Source organism: Clytia hemisphaerica, unplaced genomic scaffold (assembly GCF_902728285.1).
Source record: "Clytia hemisphaerica strain Z4C2 unplaced genomic scaffold, Clytia hemisphaerica genome assembly, whole genome shotgun sequence".
NCBI lineage: Eukaryota > Metazoa > Cnidaria > Hydrozoa > Leptothecata > Clytiidae > Clytia > Clytia hemisphaerica.
In genome coordinates, this window is record NW_027104090.1 from 1,690,825 (window position 1) to 1,712,119 (window position 21,295).

Sequence of the window (21,295 nt, forward strand, 5' to 3'; positions counted from 1 at the left end):
GATTCGAACCGCGAATCCTTGGTTTTAGACGCTAACGTCTTTGACTGCTTGGCCATCGCTCCTTGATTGGTAACATTTTAGGAATTTTAATCCACAGTTTGTCTGAAAATACTGTAGATGAAAAATCCTCTCTTTTAACCGTAATTTTGAGTTGAGATTTGAATAATAGAGAGAATAGTTTACGTTATACATTGGGGATTTTAGGGAATTTTTTTGTGTATTTTTTGTTCCCATCAAGGTGAAGAATACTTCAATGTTATGTTCAAAAATCAAACGTGTACTGTTTTAAATATTTTCAAATCCTAAATCCCTGGGAGTAGCTAAAAGGATTAGTAAATTTCTGTGCTAGAGAAGCGAGGAGCTTGTTTGCAGAAAGAGATATCTTGCCCAGGGTCATTCGTCATTGGACTCCTAGGGTTGACTTTTGATAGGGAGCAAAAAAATATACATCAAGAATTTTGGCGGAAATCAAATTTAATCTGATGGTTGTTTTTTATTTGTTGTTTTTTTCGTTTAAAAAACTAAAATAGCACAGACCTAGAAACCACTGTCACTCTATGATCCAGTAAGAGATCTATCAATAGGCCAACCTTGAGGAAATCTTTTCAAGAAAAAGCCCATTTTTGTTCAAGCTCAACTGGTTAAATCACCTATCTAGAAATTTTTTTGCTGACATTTATAAAAGTAAAAGCAAGTAAAGAACTCCAACAGCAGAATTGTTTCAAGATCAAAATCCATTCCGATTAATTCCAGATTTTTCAAATCCCACTACACCTTGACCACAGTCTATTTCCGACTAACTTAGTCGGCCCTAAGTGACCAAATCTTAGCTTGTTGACTAAAATTAAGGCCGACTAAAAATTTGGGCCAAATTAAAAGTTTATAACTAAACTTCCCTTATTTTCCAGTATTTTAAGCTTTCTTCTATTTTCCATCTTCTTGTAAATTTAGAAATGGCCCAAATCTTTAGTCGGTCTTGATTATTAATCGGCCCTTTAGTGACTACATTTTGACGAGGTAACTAAAATTAGGACCGACTACATAATTCTAGGGTTAATTATATGGTTGATTACATTTAGCTTAGATTTGTAAGGGACGAACGGGGCGATAAATCCGTAATAACACTGCTTTTTTGTAATCGCCCTGATGTAAACAAGAATTTCTATTGGTTGAAAAGTATCGTACAATATCTTCAGAGCATTTTGATTGGTTAACAGAATATTGCACAAAATTTTTGAGCAAATCTAGATAAGAGTGTCAATCAAATGTTTTTTATAGTTTCGAATGTTTTTATAAGTTTCGAAAAAAAGCAAAAAACGTTCAGGCTATTTTGAAATGTATTCAATGAACCTTGGGGTTATTAATCCCAAATCACCCTCTAAACCATGTTATTACTAGTACTAGTACCGGGAGTAGAGCCTTAGTGCACTAGAACCTTCCACTCGTCAAAGGAATAGGATGTCCCTGTCTAAAATTTACCATTTGAGAGCAAAAACATCACGTCAAGATAAAGATAAGCTCAGGCTTAAACAAACAAAAATGAATGATGCAATCATACATCAATATTAGCAATGCAATAACAATACTGGTTTATCTTTAAGATTGAACTTGTGTTGACAGTTTGCATGCAAAGAAAATAGGTCTGAAAATAGCTGTATCATGTTTTTTGGACAGAAGTTGCTTACTCACCCTTTAACTCTGCTTTGATTGCATACATGTTTTCTTTATAAGAAAATCCAGAAATTTTGAAGCCTTCGGATGTCCTTAACCTTTTGAGTTTTAGGCCAAAAAATGTTCTTAACATGTTCTTATTTTTACCATTTTTTAAGCATTTTTGCCCATTTTTCTAAGAACCGGCTGTTTTAGAGTCGGCAAAGCCTTAAAATGTTCTTAACTTGTTCTTAACATTTCAAAGCATTAAAAACGTGTATTGCATTTCACTTACAAGATATTCCTACTAAGATAATAAAATTATTTGTACTGCTTGTAATTAGCAAGAAATCGTAATTTGATCAGCTTAAAAACTGCTTACGCACAACAATAGCAATTTGAAATATCTTGACAAGCGGATGCGATAGATTAACATACTAGTATTTGGGCTTTCTGTCTGTAGACAATAACTCGGCTTGATAGTCAAAATCTTTGTTTTTTCTATAGTTTACTTGAACAGAGGAGGTTAGTCTGAATCGCAGACCTCTACAAAACCCCAGGTGGTATATACTATAATAAGGAGCACGAATCCGTTAGTGAATGCCAGCAGCCTTAAGAGGAGGCATAAATGAAATTGACACAAAAGTGCCAACAAAACGGAGCTCACTTGTATCATCAAAATACATTTCCATGAAAAAGTATTATTTATCATTGCTTAAAATAAAGTCTATTTACAGTGTTTTCCAACCTCAGAAGTGCATTTAAAGAATAACTTATCATAGTATAAAAATAAAGAGTTCCTTGCTATTTACGGCTCTACTGTAAGATGTAAATGAAAATTTCTAGAAATCCAGAAAAGAATAATGCGAAGAAAAAACTTCCAATTTTGAAAAAAAGATGTCATAACGAACTGTCCTTAATTTTGTATTAAAATCGACAATTATACTAATTATACTATCAGGCAGTATCAGGTCGTAAATTCAAACTGAAATCACTACAGAATGAAAATTCTATCCAGTCATTTTTTTAATGAATAAGTCCAACGAATTCAAAAGCTTTAGGTGCAATATAAGCTGCAGCATACCCAATGGCACCATAGCAAGTAAAAATATAGGGAAGTGTAAACATTTGGTTTGCTCCTCTCTCTGTTGTCTTCTTATTTGAAATTTCTGGAGATTCAAAGAAGTTGGCAATAGTTTTCATTGTAGCTTTGATTATAATTTTGATTGAAATCAATATAGCAACGCCCATTATAAACCGTGTTGCACTGAACAAAATCCAAGCGATAAATCCAGTACCAAACATTGGTTTGACAGGTTCTCCATAAGGGTTCGGTAACGGTATTTGATCTATATAGTATTCATTCCACGAAGCTAACATACATCCACAACCAACAGCAATAATTGTAGCAGTATCGTTTCGTGTGACCATAGATTTTGTAGGGAAAGCATAAATCATCAAAATGGGAACAAGCATTATAAAAATCCATGCATTTGCAGACGAGAGAAAGATTTCAAGTGTGCCATCAAGATACGGAAGCCACAAGGCTGTTACAAATGCCGCCATTGAAAGTCCAGCAACAATGTCCTGGATTGAAGAATAAAAAATAATTGTTACCAATCTGAAAATTATGTATAATTTTGGCGAGTAATTGAAATTTAGTAAGAATTAAAATTTGCAACAATTAGTTCTCCAAAAAATATTACTTCCTTTCATAGAAAAAGAAATTCAGAAAAGAAAGGCAGATTTTTCCAAAATTTATCAGTATTTGCACTAAAAATTAGAAGATTTTTATTTTCATTTTAACAAAATTAGAAGAAATTTTACAAAAAATACTGTATATAAAATTTGAAAAACAGCATGTTATTGTGATAGAGCTTGTTTGTTATTGTTCCTGTAAAAAAAGTCTCATTGTAAAAAGAGAAAATGAGTGTATGATAATTATGTTAATTATGATAATTATGATAATTATGTTACCTGAAAGGTATGCATGCCAAGGTAAATCCTGCTCAAACAAACCAAACTTGTCCATGCAACAAAAAACAACAAACCAAATAACAATGGATACTGAAAATAGAGTTAATCAGAAAATTATTTTTATTATAAATCAACAATTAAAAAAATAACCTGGCTACTTACAAATAAAATATCCTCAATCCACCAACCTTGAGATGAGAGATGAAGTGATCCAGGGGGGGGGTAGATACTAAAGTCTAGGACAGTATGTTTAAAAATGACTACCATGGGGTACTAAATACCAAAAAGGACAGGATACCACTACCCAGGACTAAAATTTGAGGATTTGTTTTTGTAAATTTATGTACTAAAATTAGTACATAATTTTATGAATTTTTTTCGTGATTCATTCAGAATTTTTGCAATTTTTTAACAAATTTTAAAATTTTCCCATTTAACGAAAATTTCCCAAGTTCAATTATTTTTGCATCCAATCAAATGTCTTTAATGTTTACTTAATTCACAGAATTCATAAAGCATCAGTGTTTGAATTTAAAAGTATCCCTAAAAATTTTAGTACATGGGTACTAAAATACCACTTCCCTAAAATGGGGTGGTGGTATACAAGAAATTTTCGAAAATCCTTTTAATACCCTCCCCCCTTGAGTGTTCATGTAAAAACAGTAACATTCTGATTGTGATGTAAATCTGCACAAAACCCCCTTAAAAGTGTATAATGACCTTTAAACCCTTTGCAACCTCTCTGAAAATGCCCCTATATGTATGCTACAATGTAAGACTGGTAGCGAACCCAATAACAAGGATTTTTTAACAAATTCCCAACAATGACAAAGATAATTAAAAAGAAAATCAGGAGATTCCCCGAATTAGAACTTATTGGCAATTTCATGGAAGTATGCAAACCATGAGATTTTGAATGGTATTTGTAAGACCTTGAGATTTCGTTAAAAAATACAACTTTTTGGATTTAGTATTACCGTGAGTGGCCCTAAATCTGACAGCCCTACCTAAATCCGATGGGGTCTTTCAAAAATACAAACTAAAATAAAAACAAACCTTTTGCAGAATAATGGAGGTAATTATTTTTACAACTTAACACTTTATGATCACATTAATAATTGAAATCTTGACATTATAGTCATCTTGTTAGATGTTTTATTTTGAGAGTTATTGCTCGGGTAACTTAATGCATGTCCCAGAATTGCATTAATTTTTCCGCCCCAGTTCCAGTCCCTAAACCATAACAAACTATACATTTTTGGAAGCGTATTTGGATGTAGAATACCGTATTCGGTGTAACTTAAATTCTTTTCCCGCTGAATTTGAGTTTTTTTAAGAAAACGTGATTATGACGTCATTATTTATGACGTCATAATTTTAAAAAGTTCAATATCTCAAGAACTAATGCTCAAAACTTTATGAAATTTGGACCAATGATAGAACTCATCAAGAGGAGGAGAATATTTTTTAAAAAATTTAAAAATTTGCTGATGTCAGCATTTTATCGCAAAAATTCGAATTCTTGCAGTTTCTGCTGACGTCATCATTTTTGGGAAAAAGTTTCAAAACTTTTTGAAACATCTCAATGTACTTTATCACTGGTCCAAATTTCATAAAGTTTTGATTTATATTTCTCGAGATATTCAACTTTTTGTATTTATGACGTCATCAATCATGACGTCATAATGAGGTTTTCTTAAGATATCTCTAATTATACTGAGAAAGAATTTAAGTTACACCGAATACGGTATTCTACATCCAAATACGCTTCCAAAAATGTATAGTTTGTTATGGTTAATGATAAATTAATGCATTTTTGGGACATGCATTAAGTTACCCGAGTGCAATAGTTTATCGTTCAGCTTGGAGAGGGAATGTTTGTAAACATTGATTTTTTTTCATAGCAGTTATTTGGGGGGTCGGATTTAGGCAAGGCTGTCGGTTTTAGGACCACTCACAGTATAACTTGTAAAAATACAAGGTAGATTTGATTTTTTAATCTTAATTTTCTAGAAGCTCTTCAATTACAGAAAAAAAACAGAGACCTAAAAAAATACATTTAAAAATGATGGGGAAGTACAGATGTTTCAGAGCTTGACTTTGGGGGGGGGGCAGTCACTCCAAGTGATCTACATACCGGACGTGTGGCTCTTAAGGGTAGGTTTTTTGGACTTTGAAAAGTGCACTGTAAGGGTGTAAAATTTGAGAAAATACCAAATTTTGAGGTAAAATTTGAGAAATTTCAAAAAATTTTGCCCTAAAAAGGGCAAAAAATTTCGAAAAATTGCACTATAAGCAATAAGGGTCGATTTTCAGCCAAATTTTTCCTGCACTGTAAGGGTCTGATTTTATAGACCCGATTTTAGGCCGAACATACGGTCGTTTTCAAAATCAAGTGCCCCCCCCCCGGAATTTAGATTATTAGAATGCAGAAATAATATTTGGATTTCGAGTATCATAAAACCTACCTCAAACCTTCCATAACTAAAATAGACTAAACCAAAGGGTATAATGGAGCCAGCAATAGCGTGTGTTGATGGCATTCCATATTCTGCCGCATAATTTGTTTCTAATCGTAAAACAGGTGGTGAGCGTGGTCTAGGCCAGCACAAGACATCTTTCAAACCTTGGCCAGCATACATATTAAATACCCATAGCATGATAAGACGTCTTGCTATGTAGTCATCAACATTCCAATAAACAAACGGTAGAAAAGTGATATAAAATATTTCATTTCCAAGCTCAGCTCCAAAGAAGAAAATGTTATGAAGAAATGAATTGTATGTGTATTTAACAGGTTGTGTGTTCTTAAAATCTGTTGGTAACTCGTGGTCAGAAGAGCTATCTTCTGAAGAATTATGGCTATTGTATGCACTATCCTTCCCTTCGTCACTACTTGTCGAAGAAAATCGTTTTGAATCTTTTGATTCCTCCTTCTGCTTCCAATCCACACCAGATGCAGCATTCTCATCCCAAGAAAGTCCACAGAACTTTTGGAAACGTACTACATTCTCCACTTTTCCAAGAAACCTCAACATTTTGTCTCAAATTTTGAAAGATACTGTAGTAAAACTGAATACAAAAACTTGCTGAGGCTGGCTGGGAGTGGTGGTTTGTTTTGAATGGTTTTGATAGTAAAAGTTGAAAAGCGAAACCACCCCTTCGCAACTTGGAATTGAAATCAAAGGGCTTGTGTAATTTACAGACTCACCTTAAGTAAAAATGTTTGTAATCTTTTATCAAATTTGGAAAAAAACTGAAAAAGTTTTATGAATTTTCTATTATGATTATATAAATTTATAGAAAAATTAGCTTTTAAGTGTAAGTTCTTATAGCTTTAAGGCAATTAGATCAAAATTTTGTAGTATGTAAAATGCATTTCTATGATTCATTCAATCAAATCGATTGGGGAATAACACGTGAATAAATCATGTTTGAATGATTGACATTTACGTCATTAACATGATTTTCAGAAATTCTGAGAATATTACTAATGTCTTTAAAGCACTTTAAAAGAGGATTGGGCTGAGCCACATTCCTGAGAGGCCACGCCTTTTTATCAAATTTCAAGAAACTTTTTTTGATCATGAACATAAAACGATCGTTAAAATCATAAAATGAAACCACACTTGCCCCAAGATGTCTCGCAAAAGATGTGTGACCCCAGAAAAAATCACTGGGAAATTATAGGTTTTGATGGTAAATGTACTGGTGGAGTTGATGGTTCTGGTGAATATACTGGTGGATTTGATGGTTTTGGTGAATCTGCTGGTGAAGTTGATGGTTTTGGTAAATTGGCTGGTGAAATTTCTATAATTCAAACAACAACAAAGTGTTATTGGAAACTTTCTATAATTCGAACAATTTTTTTCGTATTTTCAGCAATCTTTCACCCCTCTAAATGGTATATGTAAGATCTTTTAAAGTAAAAAAAATTACTTTGCAAAATATTGGGGGGGGGAGCATGGCCCCCCTGGCCCCCCGGTGACGGGGGCCATGGTGAAAAGAAATGTGAAATTTACTTATGGACAAACTACTACACTATTTTCTCACTTTGTTATGAATGGCCCCCAAAATTTTTCCTGGAAAAGTACATACTTTCGAGTTAAAATATCTGTAAAAATGATAATTTTTCTCTAATTCGATCATTCATGTCAAAAAACTTTACTATCGTGATTTTCTATCGTTTGAACACTCTGTAATTCGATCAAAATTTTTTCCCCCTTTGAATTAACGAGAGTCTACTGTATTTGAAATTTTGAGGAAAATGTTTCTAAATATATTTATAAGAATATGCCACTACGCAATTTTGACGACGCCAAATACATGTTTTTTTTATAAGCATAACGCTTATAAGCATACGAAGGCTCAGATTTGCAAAATTCCTAAGCATAACATGAGCATATAAGTCAGCCTAAAATATTTTTAAAGAGGTCATTTTTATCTGTTTAAAAAGGTTTGGTAGAGGTCAAGTAAAAAATAAAACATTCCACGGCTCGCTAACATTCCACTGCTCCCAAAGCCTGAACAAATTTTTACAAAATTTCTGAAATCTAATTAAAAACTTGGCTCGGTGTGAATCATAAGCATGATTCTTAAGCATACAATAAGCATAAACTATGCCTAGATGCATTGAGAACTTAAGCATACACGAGCCTGACCAAGGGACATACACTTGCTTATAAAAAAAAGCATGTAGGGCCATAAACAACACCAAGTCGGAAATGAAAATTGACAAAAGCTTTTGCCTAGTTAAAGTTTTTTGGGCAAGAATAAAAAATTAATTTTTTTGCACAGCAAATGACAGCTATTGTCATTTGAAAGAGCAAGCACTCAGCAGATTGAACAAGAAACATCAAATCCACCGGCAGATTCACCAAAACAATCAAATCCATCCACACTTCACCAAAACCATCAAATCCATCAGTAGATTCACCAGAACCATCAAATCCACCAGTATATTCACCAGAACTATCAACTACACCAGCAGATTCACCAAAACCATCAAATCCATCCGCACATTCACCAAAACCATCAACTCCACCAGTATATTCACAGGAACCATCAACTCCACCAGCAAATTCACCAAAACCATCAAATCCGGCAGCAGATTCAAAAGAACCATCACCCTCACTAGCAGAATCACCAGAACCATCAAATCCACCAGCAGATTCACCAAAACCGTCAAATCCACCAGAACCATCAACTCCATTTACCAAAACCTACAATTTCTCAGTGATTTTTTATGTGGTCACATCTTAGGGTAGCTTTTTGGGGTCACATCTTGGGGCAAGTGGGGTTACATCTTGGGGCAGCTTTTCGGATCACATCTTGGGGTCTTGGGGCAAACGGGTCACATCTTGGGGCAGGTTACACATCTTAGGGCAGGGGTCACATCTTGGGGCTGTACAAATGTTATAATGAACATTTTAAGGCTGTCTGGGGTCGCCCCGATTTTTTAGCAAAATGCAGCCAAAATTACTAACAAAACGGTGAAAATAAGAACATGTTAAGAATATTTTAGGCATCGAAAATTCAGGCTGTTCTTATCTTACAAAAAAAAACAACACGTGAACGGCTAGGAAATTCCGAGTCCCTGGCAAGAAACCAGGTAAATGACGTATTTCAATGATTTTCAAAAGCTGTCTTTCTAGATCCGTGTTAAAGTTATTCGGAAAAGAAAATATCTCCAGGAATACTTTTAACTTCAACAAATTCTTTAGAATGAGTAATACTAAATTAAATTCATATAATACTGTAATCCTACTTGTGAAATTCATAACACTAAATCCGACACTGTTTTTTAAAAATTTGTTCTTATCATATTATATTAAATAGATAATCTTTGGCGATTTCTAAATATATTGTTCCATATAAATCAAATAAAAATTAAGGCTAGTTAAGTCCTGATGAAAAAGGGTTATGTCTTTGGTTATCATAACAAAAGGGCAACCTCGTTCCCTGCGTATTATCAGCTTATTGACGCTTACTTATAGCGCTAGATTATACCCTGCAAGTCTACACCAAGGTATTCTCTAGCGTTAATCAGTAACGTAAATAAAGCCTGGGCTACACGGGGACGAGGTTGAGCAAAGGGAACTAATTATTGCGAGAACTAATTTAATCAAGCAGCAAAAAGTCTTCATCAATCATTTTGACAAAACCTTAATTTTGGATAGGCAGCAAAATTTTTGGCGGAAGCAAATCAAATTCGCCAAATTTAGTTCTCGACAAACCAATTATCCTTCAGGTACTCACTGTGCAAGTCAGGTAACATGTTGATCCAGATTCGAAATCATTAGAAACTCTACGTCATATCATATCATTATTTATTTTTATACTATATTCTTATACTATTTTTTACTATAATTCTCTCTTTTGATATAATATATTTTTTCAATAATGTTACATAGGGTAAAAATTTGTCAGAAATTTTGTCAAAATCTGCTTGTACATATACAGGGTGGCCACACTTATTTTAGATGAAAAATCCAGCTTTTTGGGTCAAAAACATCCTTTTTTCCAGGTATTTTCAGCTGAAAAATGTACCTTTTTCCAGCCTTCACCCAAAAATCTGTACTTTTTTCCAGCTATAAGCGAATGCAAAATTATTACCAGCGGGTACCCCTCAAAACCTACAAAAAATAAAGGTACCCTCTATCAGAAAACGTAGGTGGAATTTTAGGCTGAAACTTTTTGTGTTGAAAGTACGCTGTCTGTGGTATTTCATTTTATGAAAGAAATGAGAAAAAAGATAACAATGCATTGCAATTTTTAACCACGATTAAGTAAATGGTTTAGAAGAATTATATTTTTATATTCTTATAGATCTTATAGATATTCTATAGATCTTTTTGGCCATCGTGGCTAGCCATCGCATGGGCCCCGGCGAGCCATTTTGAGTGAGGAGACCAACATTTTGGAAAAAGAATGTCGCCCACCAGTTGGGCGACGAAGAAAATTTTTCACATTTTACACCCTCAAAACACCTTAAAACGATATCTAATTGGGAAGAATAATAGTTTTTGTGGTTTGATTTGGTCTCAAACCAGCTTAAAATAGTAACTCTTAAAAACGTATGACATGGTCTACCAAAAAGTGTGGGGGGGGGGCATGGACCCCATTTATAAGAGGTTGTAAAAAAGTGAACTAAACAATATTGAATTAAATTTGGTGGCTAAGAGAGCCCATAGTGCAGCTTTGTAGGTTTTAAGGGGTATCCACTGGTACTTCTAGATTTTCAAATCGGTCATAGAGATCTATGCTTTGACAAAAGAATGTCTGATGAACTAAACTGAAAATGGCTAAACTCATACTAGATAACATCTTATGAAAATTATATATGTATAATCACATAATAATTCTAACCAATTCCGGACATAAAGTTGAAATTAAAATTTCAAAAAAGTTTTTCCAGTTATTCCAGCTTTCCTGTTTGGAAAATGTACCTATTTCCAGGTTTTCCAGCTAGTTTTCAGAAAAAGGCCATTTTTCCAGTTTTTCCAGGTTTTCCAGTTTTTCCAGCATGCGTGGCCACCCTGATATATTACGGTTTTAAATCAACTCCAGAATCGATTAAATCATAGGTTAACCAACATGTTATACAATCAGTAACCCAGCCATCAATTTATTTAAGTTTTAATTGTACATATTCTCTTTAAAAAGTCTCGAAAATTCGTTCGATTTGAAAATCAGTTTGCCGGACCATATAAAATTAACTTCATATAGGGGATCCCATTTACATTGAAATGAAATGGACTCAACTCTCTTCATTTTCGTACATCATTACTCTGAAGCTTTTCTTCCTCATAAGCCATGGAAAGCTGCATTGATTTCCGATTGTTTCTTGGTGTTTAGGTAGTAGAAATACATTAGACAAATCATACTCATCGTTGATGACAGCTTAAAGAAAAAAACATGAATTCACTTTGAATAACTGGGACTTGAGCGACCGTAGTGCAGAGGTAGAGCATCCGGCCACGGTTCGCAAGGTTGTGGGTTCAACCCCCAGCTGGGTTATACCAAAGATTCCCAAAATAGTATTTGATGCCTCTCTGCTTGATGTTAAGCAATTAAGAGAAGGATCAAGGGTAAGTGGGGAAATCCAGAGAGAAAGAGTGGCGTCCTCCTCTACCTTCGGGTAGATAGCTATTGAAAGAAGAGCCTTTGGGTCGCCTCCGACTGCGGTCACAGACTTACTTACTAACTAACTGGGACTTTCAATACCTGAAAACCTCTTATCAATAAATTTAAAGCTAAAGTTCGGTTTTATAGAAGACATTAAAACAATTTTTGTTAAGAGGACATTGGACCAATTTCAGAAACTGCTTTAGTAAAGAAGAAAGGTGCTTTATCACCAATACCCCTTACACGAATATTACAAGTTGCTGTTTCCTTAAGGTCCCTACAACGCGCACGACTCGAGCGTTTTGGTCGCTGAGCACTTTTATCCTTCCATTGAAAATTAGAAAAAAGTTGTGCGTAAAAACAAAATCAAAACAAAAACAATTGTACATGATAAAAACAAACACACAATTAGTTTGTTTTAGCTGATTGGCTACTTCAAAAAGAACAATAGAAGAAACGTACAGCTTCGCGCGCAAAGTTGAATTTTCATGCCGTTCAAAGCAACAAGCCTCGAAGGCTTAATTTATGCAATTTATGCAATAATCGAGTCGTGTGCGTTGTTCGGCGACCAAAGAAAGCCAGAAAAAAATTTCGTGTTTTAAATTCAAGGCCACTAATTACTTGTCTTCTTTTATTTGTGTAATAAGGTAGGTTTGTTTTTTACAATATCCAAATTTCAAATAACGGGAAGAAATTTTGCCCAAATTTTGAAATACATTCTGGAATTCATGATATGCACCACTGCAATGACTTCACGAAATTATGCAACTTTTCTGTTTTTGTTCCACCCAATACGTCACTTTTTCTATTGTTTAAGTGACGTATTGGGTGGAAAATTTTAAAAGTTCTCAGAAGACTCTCCAGTGGTGCATATCATAAATAGCCCATTATTGTTCTTTTTTTGCTCGTCTACCGGGTGCACCAAAAAAAAGTATACAGATTTGTCGAGATATTGTGAGCTTTAGGATTTTAATTTTTGTTCATTGATTTTTTTATTGTATAGAGGATGCTCTAACTTGAATTCTGAGCTATCATACATTAAATTTGAAAAAGTAGTTCGAAAGTTATTTCCAAAAAACTGACTTTTTTCCATGTCAAAATTTCAAAAAATCATTAAAAACAGCGAGCAAACTTTTCTCTTGACGCTTACCTTCTTTACACATAAAAATACCAAAAAATGCAACTGTGTTCATCAAAACTCGTTACGGAATTTAAGAATATGATAAAATAAGCTATTTCCACGCGGGAAAATATTTTTGGAAATCTCCAAGAGAGGTTTTGATGTTATGTGTGTGCTATGTGACAAAACTTTTGAAAAAATAGATCACCATTCCTCGACTAGTTGCTCAAAGAACTTGAGTCTGCACTGAGTTTGCTCGTGTTGGAAATGTTCAGGACGGGCAAATAAGATGGAGAAACTATTGGTAAAATATAAGAGAAGAGAAAAAGGAATAAAAAAACAATGAAATTGTGTTTTTGTCATTTTGTCTTATTTACACGGTATATTTTGATATTTTTTATGCAACGTTATCTAGACTGGAGTCGTTTATAATGCGTGTAATACTAATAATACCAATACTAATAATAATAATACGGGATTTAGTTTGTATAAACGACTGGAAGAATCCGGTGTTCCAGCCTTATAGATACAGGGGCTAGCTACGCAGAAACTTGCGTAGCGAGAAAACAATTTATCAAGCAACAACAAACTCTCAAAACGAAATCAACTCAAATGAAAAACTTTCAATACACAAATCCACACATATTCTTTTTTCTCAAGAATTATTTTGAGCAGGAAAAAATTATAATTGCAATATTGACACTTTTCTTTTGTTTGGAGTTAGTGCACAAAGGTTTCTAGACGACTAAAATTGTTCCATTCATTACTTTTTGCTTTATTTCTAAATTAGTCGTCTAGCTTGCTAGACTAAACGTTATCAGAAAACAGATCGCGAGAAAAATTTTTTTTGCTCGAAAAGAGAAAAATGCATCTTCAGAAGAAACAAAGAAACTGGTTTTGGGACAAGTAGCTCAAATTATGGAAAACTTTTTCCGAAGGCCTTGATAAAGTTCGAATCAAAGAAGTTCGAATGAGGTATAGTGAATCTACAATATAGTTTCTCTTACCGACATCCTTGCGAATTGCGGGTAGAAATGTGTGCCGTCCATATATTTAGGTTTGAAGTATTTGAATTCGATACGTCGGACAGTGTGAGAGTTACACCTAAAAGAAAGTGTGAATATTATCCATTTACCTTGAAAAACTGATTTAAATAAACAGAACTGAATTGCAACGAGGAAGAAACAATTTGCCCTTCGAATCTCCTGCAGTTTTCGAGTGAATCGATTTTTAGTTGATCATTAGAACTTATCAAGGGTCCCCCCTTTACTAACGGTTTTTTTCGAAGTCTGAAAATCAAATATCTGAGGCTACCAACGGATTCCGCGTGCGAAAAGTAGATAAAGAAAATGGGGTTATTTGTTAAGTTTCGACCACCTGGTGCCGAGAAATTACATTTTAAGGCGAAAAGTCGAAGTTTTGGGCGTTTTCCGATGACGTCACCATTTTTCTCGGAGCATTTTCATAAAAAAATCATTCCCACAGTTGGATAGCCCTGAATTAGTAGTATCCGAAAATGGTATGGTTTGTTAACTTTTCTCTAAAAGCACTCATTTTTCATTTTCATATTCATCGGACGTTTCAAAAGAAAGTGTACAAGTTGGAACCAAGATTCAGAGAAAAATAATAATAATGTCATGAATCTAAACCTTTCGAAAAAGCTAACATAAAAATTTCAAGCTATTGGGCTATTCCAGAAATAGTCTGTACCCCCTATGTTGAGGAGGTGTGACGTCCAGGGTGGTCTGGTCTGGTTTTTTGAATGTAAAATCCAGGGTGGTCAGTATAACGAGGTGGAAAATCCAGGGTAGTTCAAAGAAATGGTAGAAAAAATTCTAAGGAGGTCTTGAAAAATTAGAAAAAAATCCAGGGGCGTCACCGTTTTAGGTACAAATTATTTCTGAAATAGCCCATTATACAATAAGATTTACTTTACTCGTTAAGACTTCTTTTTCAAAATTTCTAATTTTCTCACAGAATCTCGACTCAAACTTGTACAAAATCTTTTAAAACACCTGGTAATGTTTACTTACTTTGGTGCATCAAGAGAATCGCAGAGATGATGGAATCCTTTGAAGAATCCGAGGTGTACACAAATCAGGTAAATGAACAGTATCTTCCATCGAAAATTATTGGATGGATTTGTCCTGGAAACGAAACAAGAGAAAAGTTAATGAAAATGAAAACATAAAGTATGTAAATTGATAGTCTACACAATAGACAGCTCAAGGCTTTTAGGCCTTGCTCTTGGTCTATAGGTACTGCTAATAGGCAGCCACTAGTAACCCCCATCGGTAATTGCTTATTAATAGGTTCAAACATAATAGACAACCTTCACAAAAGATGTTTATCATTTTAAATTTAAAAGAATGTTTAAAACACAGCTGATTGGCTTAGGTTTCGAAGCTCTCTATTTGTTTCATGAAAACCTCAGTGCGCATGCGATGTATCCGGAGAATTTCAATATTCAAAACAGGAGCGGTGCTCATATCCCTAAGAGTAGGAGTTTTACGCTCGAAACGGAGGAAGATATAAAGTAGCCTAGTAAATTGAAAGGAGTCCTAACGCTTAATACTAAGTACTTACGGCTAAATACTTTAACAGAAAGACACCCAAAAAATGACTGGACCTAAGACTTGGCACGACACAGCTTAATTCTCTACCTGTAGACTACAGTCAAATAAAAGTGTACCGGGTGGTACATGAATCGATATTTTCTAAAGACTAAAATGTTGAAGGAGATTCTATCTTAAAGGAAGTAATTTTTCGACAAATCCCCAAAATCAAATTCTACAAAACACAAATATTCTCAGGATCTAAAAAAATCACCTCTAAATTGGCCTTTTGGGCAAGATAGGCCATATTGTAAACTAAAAATTCTCTCATCGGCGAAATAAATTCCAGAAAACTTCTGGATTTTGATTCTGAGCTGTGATCCACGAAATTATTTTCTACAACAAATTACTTCCCGCAAAGATTTCTTCTCTTAACGTAGTCAATGCGATAGGAACAGGTTGACGTTTTTTTATAACCAAAATTTTGAGTTACAATGGTTCTCAAACCTCGCAATAGTCAATTTCAAAAATCTTTCTACTTACCAAATATGCCTTGGATGTCTTTCAGTCTGTATCCAAAGATAAAATCCAAACACTGTCATCATATGAGTAGTGAGGAAATAAACCAAACAGAAGGGTACCAAACCTTCAGTGAAGATCCTTTCTTTCTCTTGCACACGGCCATACAACATACAATGAAAATTGACATACATTTCATGTACCACCATCTCAATAGCTGAATGCAAAGCAAACGCGAAAATTAAGAAGGCTGTTGCCCTTTCCTTCAACTTCACCACAAGGTGAAAGGGCATCTCGTCGAGGTTGAGATGCCAACCAGAATTCATTCAATGCATGTTGTGTTGTTTTTATTGTTTTTTTTTGTTGATCTTCTTCTTTTGTTATTTTTTGTACCTGTAAAAAATAAGTTTAATAATAATTAATATTTTAAAAGTTATCTTCCATTAAAAAACTAAATAAAAAGTAAATCGCTCTGAGTTCCGTGTTTACGCACTAATCATAAGTACAGTGTAATGATTGAAGAATTTGAAATTTGAAGTAAAAAGTTACAAAACTGGATAATTTGGGTAATAAAGTTATGTAGTAAAAACAATGATGAAAGCATTATAAAGTATTGAAAATAAAATTTATGATTTGTCCTGGGGCCATTTTGAAGTTCCTTCTCTTTTATTTTTTAAGTTTCTTGGATTAATACGCGATGTAGAGAAAATCTGAAGAAAGGTTTAGAGAATAGTTTAAGATAAATTTCTGGAGCTACTTAATCTTAAAAATAAATGAGCCTTAATTAATTTCTTTATCAAAGCCCTTTGATGTATAAAGATAAAATAACCAATTGAAACTTCATAATCTAGATCCAGACAGAAAAATTGAACCAACAAACATTAAACTGATCATATATAAAATTGAGAGTGTCGACAAAAATACTATTATGAAGTTTTCTGTGTTCTAGGAAATATTGTATTATATATTCAGAATTCTTATGACTTATAAAAAGAGCGTCTCAATAATAATGCTATGCTCAACTTTGTAGTTCTAGTTAATTCTGTTTCTCCTAATTATAATATCTCATATATTTGAATATAAAATAATCTCCTAATATCAATATTAAGAGAGAAATTTCCACTGCCCAGTTTTGTTCTTCATATCCAATGATAATATTATTCAAATTAAAAAACCAAAATGTTTAGATCAAGCCATACAGGGAAAAATAGTTCCGCAAAACTTTTACTATAAATTCTCAAAAACTCCTAGAAAAGTGTTAAAGAATTTCAACAAAAGGTGGATGGTAACCACAAAAATTAGTTCCGTAAAATATGCCAATTTCATACAGTTGCACCACAAAAATAAGTTCTGCAAAAGTTAGTTACCGCGAAAGTTAATTCTCTTAAGGTAGTCCTCTTTTCTCTTTGAAAATATTGAGAGTCACCAAAATCTATTTCAAAAAGGTAATTAAATCTCTTACTGGCTTCAACAAAAATGCTCCAATGTTATCAATATTGTTATCGTATTTCTCACTGTGCCACATAAAGTCTATCCATCTGGCTAAAACCATGATGGAAATTGGTTTTAAAAGTTGATAGACCATCAAATCACATCCAAGTTATCACCACTTGTTGCCCAAAAAACAAACTTCACTTATTTGAGCTTTTCAAATCAAACCCTTTCACATCAGGCCTTCCTTCTAGCTCATGTAATTTCGATACTTTTGGTTTTAACCCATCATGAAGCTTCTTTATCTCACCATCCATAAATTCTTGATCTTTATTCAAAATATCCTGACAATGACCATGTGTCAATTTGATGAAATTATTTCCCATACAAAACCAGTGTTTATTTTCCGGATTTTTCTTGATAGCCCTTTGAGCTTCTCGATTACTGTTCCTTTTTTTATCGTAGTCAACAATCTGTGCACGGTCTACTAGTATTTCTTCAGCTAATTCTTCGATCTCTGTAACAGTTTTTAAAGTCATTTCTGTGATTTGACTGTTTAAAACATCGTTCTCCATTTCAACAGTTTTTTCTATTAAATTATTCTGAGCAAAAAAAGAAAAGAAGCTACATGCCTATTGGACCTACCTGACACCTGAAGATTGATGGAAAAAAGAAATAGGAATAATGGCAACAATAGTTAAAATCATTTAATAGATAACAGATCTCAAAATTTTCCATGGCGGAAGAACGGACATTTTTGATCTGTGTTTGGACACTTGTGCATATGACGTTACCATTTTAAATAAATAACTGCTAGAGTAATTAGTACCGTAAGTTGGTCTAATCCTTCTTCTAATTTCGACATCCTTCTTTAGAGATATGAATGAACGGAAGGTTGGGATCACTTATAGAAAAAGATTTTTTCTTCTCTAATTGCTAAGTAAAGAAATAGTTTCCATCAGCGTTTCAACATTCTGATTATTCCTTTTTTTAAAGAAGGGTGTTGAAATTAGAAGGGGGATATCGATACTGTCAACTGCTCTAACTTGGGACTAGCTGACAGTGACAAAACATGGGACGGCAATTTGGCCACCATTTCACCGAACCTCCAAAGTCATTTGGTTTGAGTTAATGAACGGTGTATTAAAAAATACACGATTTCTCTTCCGCACCCAGTAGGCTTTTATATCGAAATATGAAAAACAAGTGATACTTTTATGGACCTACCTGGTTACCAAAACTAACCAATGAACATTGAAACAATGAAACACATAAGACATAACTGGTCAAAATACAAAAATATATAAAATGAAAGCATATCTATTGGTAGAAATTATCAAAACTATTGAAAAAGTAAAAAAGTTATTAAACGCTTTTCTTTATAAAAACAATACACTATCAGAAAAACGCACAGCTTAATAAAGAAGGTTTTTAGAAAACAAAAATGGCGATTTCCGGCATTTTCGGCCAGAAAAAAAATTTTCTCAAAAAATCGAACTCTGTCATATTTTGAGTATTGCGCATAAGCATCTTTCTGCAAAAAATCAGAAAAAACTAAGGATATAAATTCGAGAAAATGTCAAAAAACCGGTTTTTCCGGCATATTCCCGGCATTTTCAGCCGGAAAAAAATGTTTTTCGAAAATCGGGCTCTGTCACATTTTAGGTATTGTCATTTTGCATCAGTGTGCAAAATTTCATAAAAAAATATAAAGTACAGCTCGAGAAATTCAAGAAATACTGTCTTTCCGGCGAATATAGGTTGTTCCGGCGATTTTTTAATAGTTCCGGCTTCAAAAATCAATCTTATTGAAAATTGAAACATGCTTGATGGTGGGCATTGCTATTAATAATGTTTTTGAATGAAAAAACAACCAATTATAAGGAAAAAGTCTAATGAAAATTCAGAAAAACGGTGATTTCCGGCATATTTCCGGCATTTTCGGCTGGAAAAATTTTTTTCTCAAAAACGGACCCGATCATCTTGGCATTGTTAATACGCATCTTTAAGCAAAAAATCAGAAAAAACTAATGATGAAATCTCAAGAAAATGTCAAAAAACCGGTTTTTCCGGCAAAAATTTTTTTTCTTCGAAAATCAGGCTCCGTCACATTTTGGGCATTGCCATTTTGCATCTTTGTGCCAAAAATCAGAAAAAACTAATGAGCCAATCTCGATAAAAGCTGGTAACAGACGGACGGACGGACAGACGGACGGACGGACGAACAAAGGTTAATTTATAGGACCTCCAGGTAGGTCCAAAAATCTGTAGTGGAACACACGCGAATGTCTGGAGCGAAGAAGACCAAATTAGTGGCAAAACGATGGAGCATTTGACGTCACTCGCGTGGCAGGTTACACACTCGTTATTTGATAATCCCATCAGGCGATAGGTGGTTAGGCGGCAGGCGTTCTCTAATTCTCCAATCGACGTCAGGTCATTTTGAATGAAAACAAAAAAGTTATAAAAAGGGCGCGCTATCAGTGAAAGTTATTATGACATGTTATGACAGAAAGTATGATTGATAAACTTGGTGGCGTTATCAAAACAAATTTGTTCTCAAAGAGATTTAACAGTAAGTGAAAATACAGACCAGATAATCAACAGTCTCATGTTCCGACCAATTGTCCCAAGTTAGAGCAGTTGATGGTACTAGACCAACTAATAGTACCCGTCGGGTAACTTGCATCAGTGAAGGGAATGACCTGGTGCTGGTCATTAACATACAAAGTTAAATCATGCATAGTTATGTTTAATGAATATCATTATTATAAATTTGAGGTTACACGCCCAGCAGCCATTGAGAAACGTCTGTATTCCTGCCATCTTGAAATTTATGATCCCACATGATTTTTATTATCCAACCATACTGTTTTATTCAACCACGATTCTGTTAGGAAGTATATAACTTGCCAAAATTACTCGGACGGCAAATATGAGATTCTAAAATGGTATATAGAGTAGAGTTGCGTAGGCTGCAACAGTCCAAACTTAAACTCCTATATCAGGATTAGAAACTAGGCTAGTCTTGACTCTTTTATCTTTTTCTTTACAACAATACAATGCTGACAAGTTGACACAACACATGTGTACATGCACATCGACAAGTAATCACTGAGAGAAGTTTTTATAGAAATCTGCAACAAAAACGAAAGTGGTCTCTTCTACTGATTGCTTCGCAGCAGTTTATCAAATTTCCACCAATGAGGTTGCCACATTTCAAACGGCCCTTCTTTTTGGCACCCTTGGCCTTTCAGTGCCTTGCACAACGGGTGGCTGTAAAATCCCACCCTTCATATATTTGTTTCAATCCGTGATCTGTGGCTTAGTTTTTTTCTCATCTTCAATTTACTGAAGAAAGCGGGAAATTGATGCGAGAGTTAGATTGTCAATATAGTGCCGTAAAAAATCATTGAATAAAAGACAAACTTAAAATCTTGAATATTTTCATTTTGAAGAATAGGTGCAAAAAAGTGAAACATAGAAAAATTTCATTTTTCATTGCATTAATTGAAATGGGGGATTTGGAAAATTTTCTATGTTTAGTTTTTTGCACAAACCCCTGTAACTATGGGCAGTTAGTCACACTAGCGTCCCGCCAAAATGCATATCAAAGATTAATGCTGCAAAAGCGCTGTATCATTTACCTGACTCTCAAGCAAAAAAATGTGCCGCAAAACTTCTAAAGGGATTCATGAAAAAATAACCCAGCGCTTTTTAATGAAATTAACATTTTCAAAAACTATGAGAAATTGCCTAAAATTTGAGTCATAGATGAAATAATTTGAGCCAAGCCAACCTTGAGAACTAATTTGAAGATCAACATCCAAGAAAAAGATCTACGGGGGAGGCGAAACCCACCTAGATCCGCGCACTGGCCGGATAGGCTTTTTCCCGGAAATTTTGCCGGACCTCA

General features: G+C 34.1%; 3 protein-coding genes across 3 annotated transcripts; all 3 read right to left on the reverse strand.

Annotated features, from left to right (window-relative positions):
• Positions 1-2,335: 2,335 nt before the first annotated feature.
• LOC136812813 (sphingosine-1-phosphate phosphatase 2-like) lies at positions 2,336-6,763 on the reverse strand. Its single transcript, XM_067069340.1, has 3 exons — positions 6,096-6,763; positions 3,628-3,717; positions 2,336-3,237 (listed from the first exon to the last, which is right to left on the reverse strand). The coding sequence occupies exons 1-3, from the start codon at positions 6,663-6,665 to the stop codon at positions 2,677-2,679; spliced, it is 1,221 nt and encodes a 406-aa protein (XP_066925441.1). The 5' UTR covers positions 6,666-6,763; the 3' UTR covers positions 2,336-2,676.
• A 4,411-nt stretch (positions 6,764-11,174) lies between these two features.
• Positions 11,175-16,346, reverse strand: LOC136812814 (uncharacterized). The gene is made up of 4 exons (XM_067069341.1): positions 15,973-16,346; positions 14,908-15,021; positions 13,882-13,978; positions 11,175-11,529 (listed from the first exon to the last, which is right to left on the reverse strand). Exons 1-4 carry the CDS (start codon positions 16,272-16,274, stop codon positions 11,434-11,436), a joined length of 609 nt encoding a protein of 202 aa, XP_066925442.1. The 5' UTR covers positions 16,275-16,346; the 3' UTR covers positions 11,175-11,433.
• Positions 16,347-17,579: 1,233 nt separating this feature from the next.
• On the reverse strand, positions 17,580-17,954 carry LOC136812720 (p53 and DNA damage-regulated protein 1-like). Its single transcript, XM_067069246.1, has one exon. It carries the CDS (start codon positions 17,952-17,954, stop codon positions 17,580-17,582), a length of 375 nt encoding a protein of 124 aa, XP_066925347.1.
• Between the last annotated feature and the right edge of the window lie 3,341 nt (positions 17,955-21,295).

Excerpts from the sequence above, each read along its gene's own strand:
- LOC136812813 (XM_067069340.1), bottom strand. The coding sequence starts at position 6,665 with ATGTTGAGGTTTCTTGGAAAAGTGGAGAATGTAGTACGTTTCCAAAAG. Across the intron at positions 3,718-6,095 it reads TTAGTTATGGAAGGTTTGAG|TATCCATTGTTATTTGGTTT; the intron begins GTAGGTTTTATG and ends CTCTATTTTCAG. Across the intron at positions 3,238-3,627 it reads TTGGCATGCATACCTTTCAG|GACATTGTTGCTGGACTTTC; the intron begins GTAACATAATTA and ends TCTTCAATCCAG.
- LOC136812720 (XM_067069246.1), bottom strand. The coding sequence starts at position 17,954 with ATGGAGAACGATGTTTTAAACAGTCAAATCACAGAAATGACTTTAAAA.
- LOC136812814 (XM_067069341.1), bottom strand. The coding sequence starts at position 16,274 with ATGAATTCTGGTTGGCATCTCAACCTCGACGAGATGCCCTTTCACCTT. Across the intron at positions 13,979-14,907 it reads GATTCTCTTGATGCACCAAA|GTGTAACTCTCACACTGTCC; the intron begins GTAAGTAAACAT and ends ACTTTCTTTTAG. Across the intron at positions 11,530-13,881 it reads CGCAATTCGCAAGGATGTCG|CTGTCATCAACGATGAGTAT; the intron begins GTAAGAGAAACT and ends TTTTTCTTTAAG.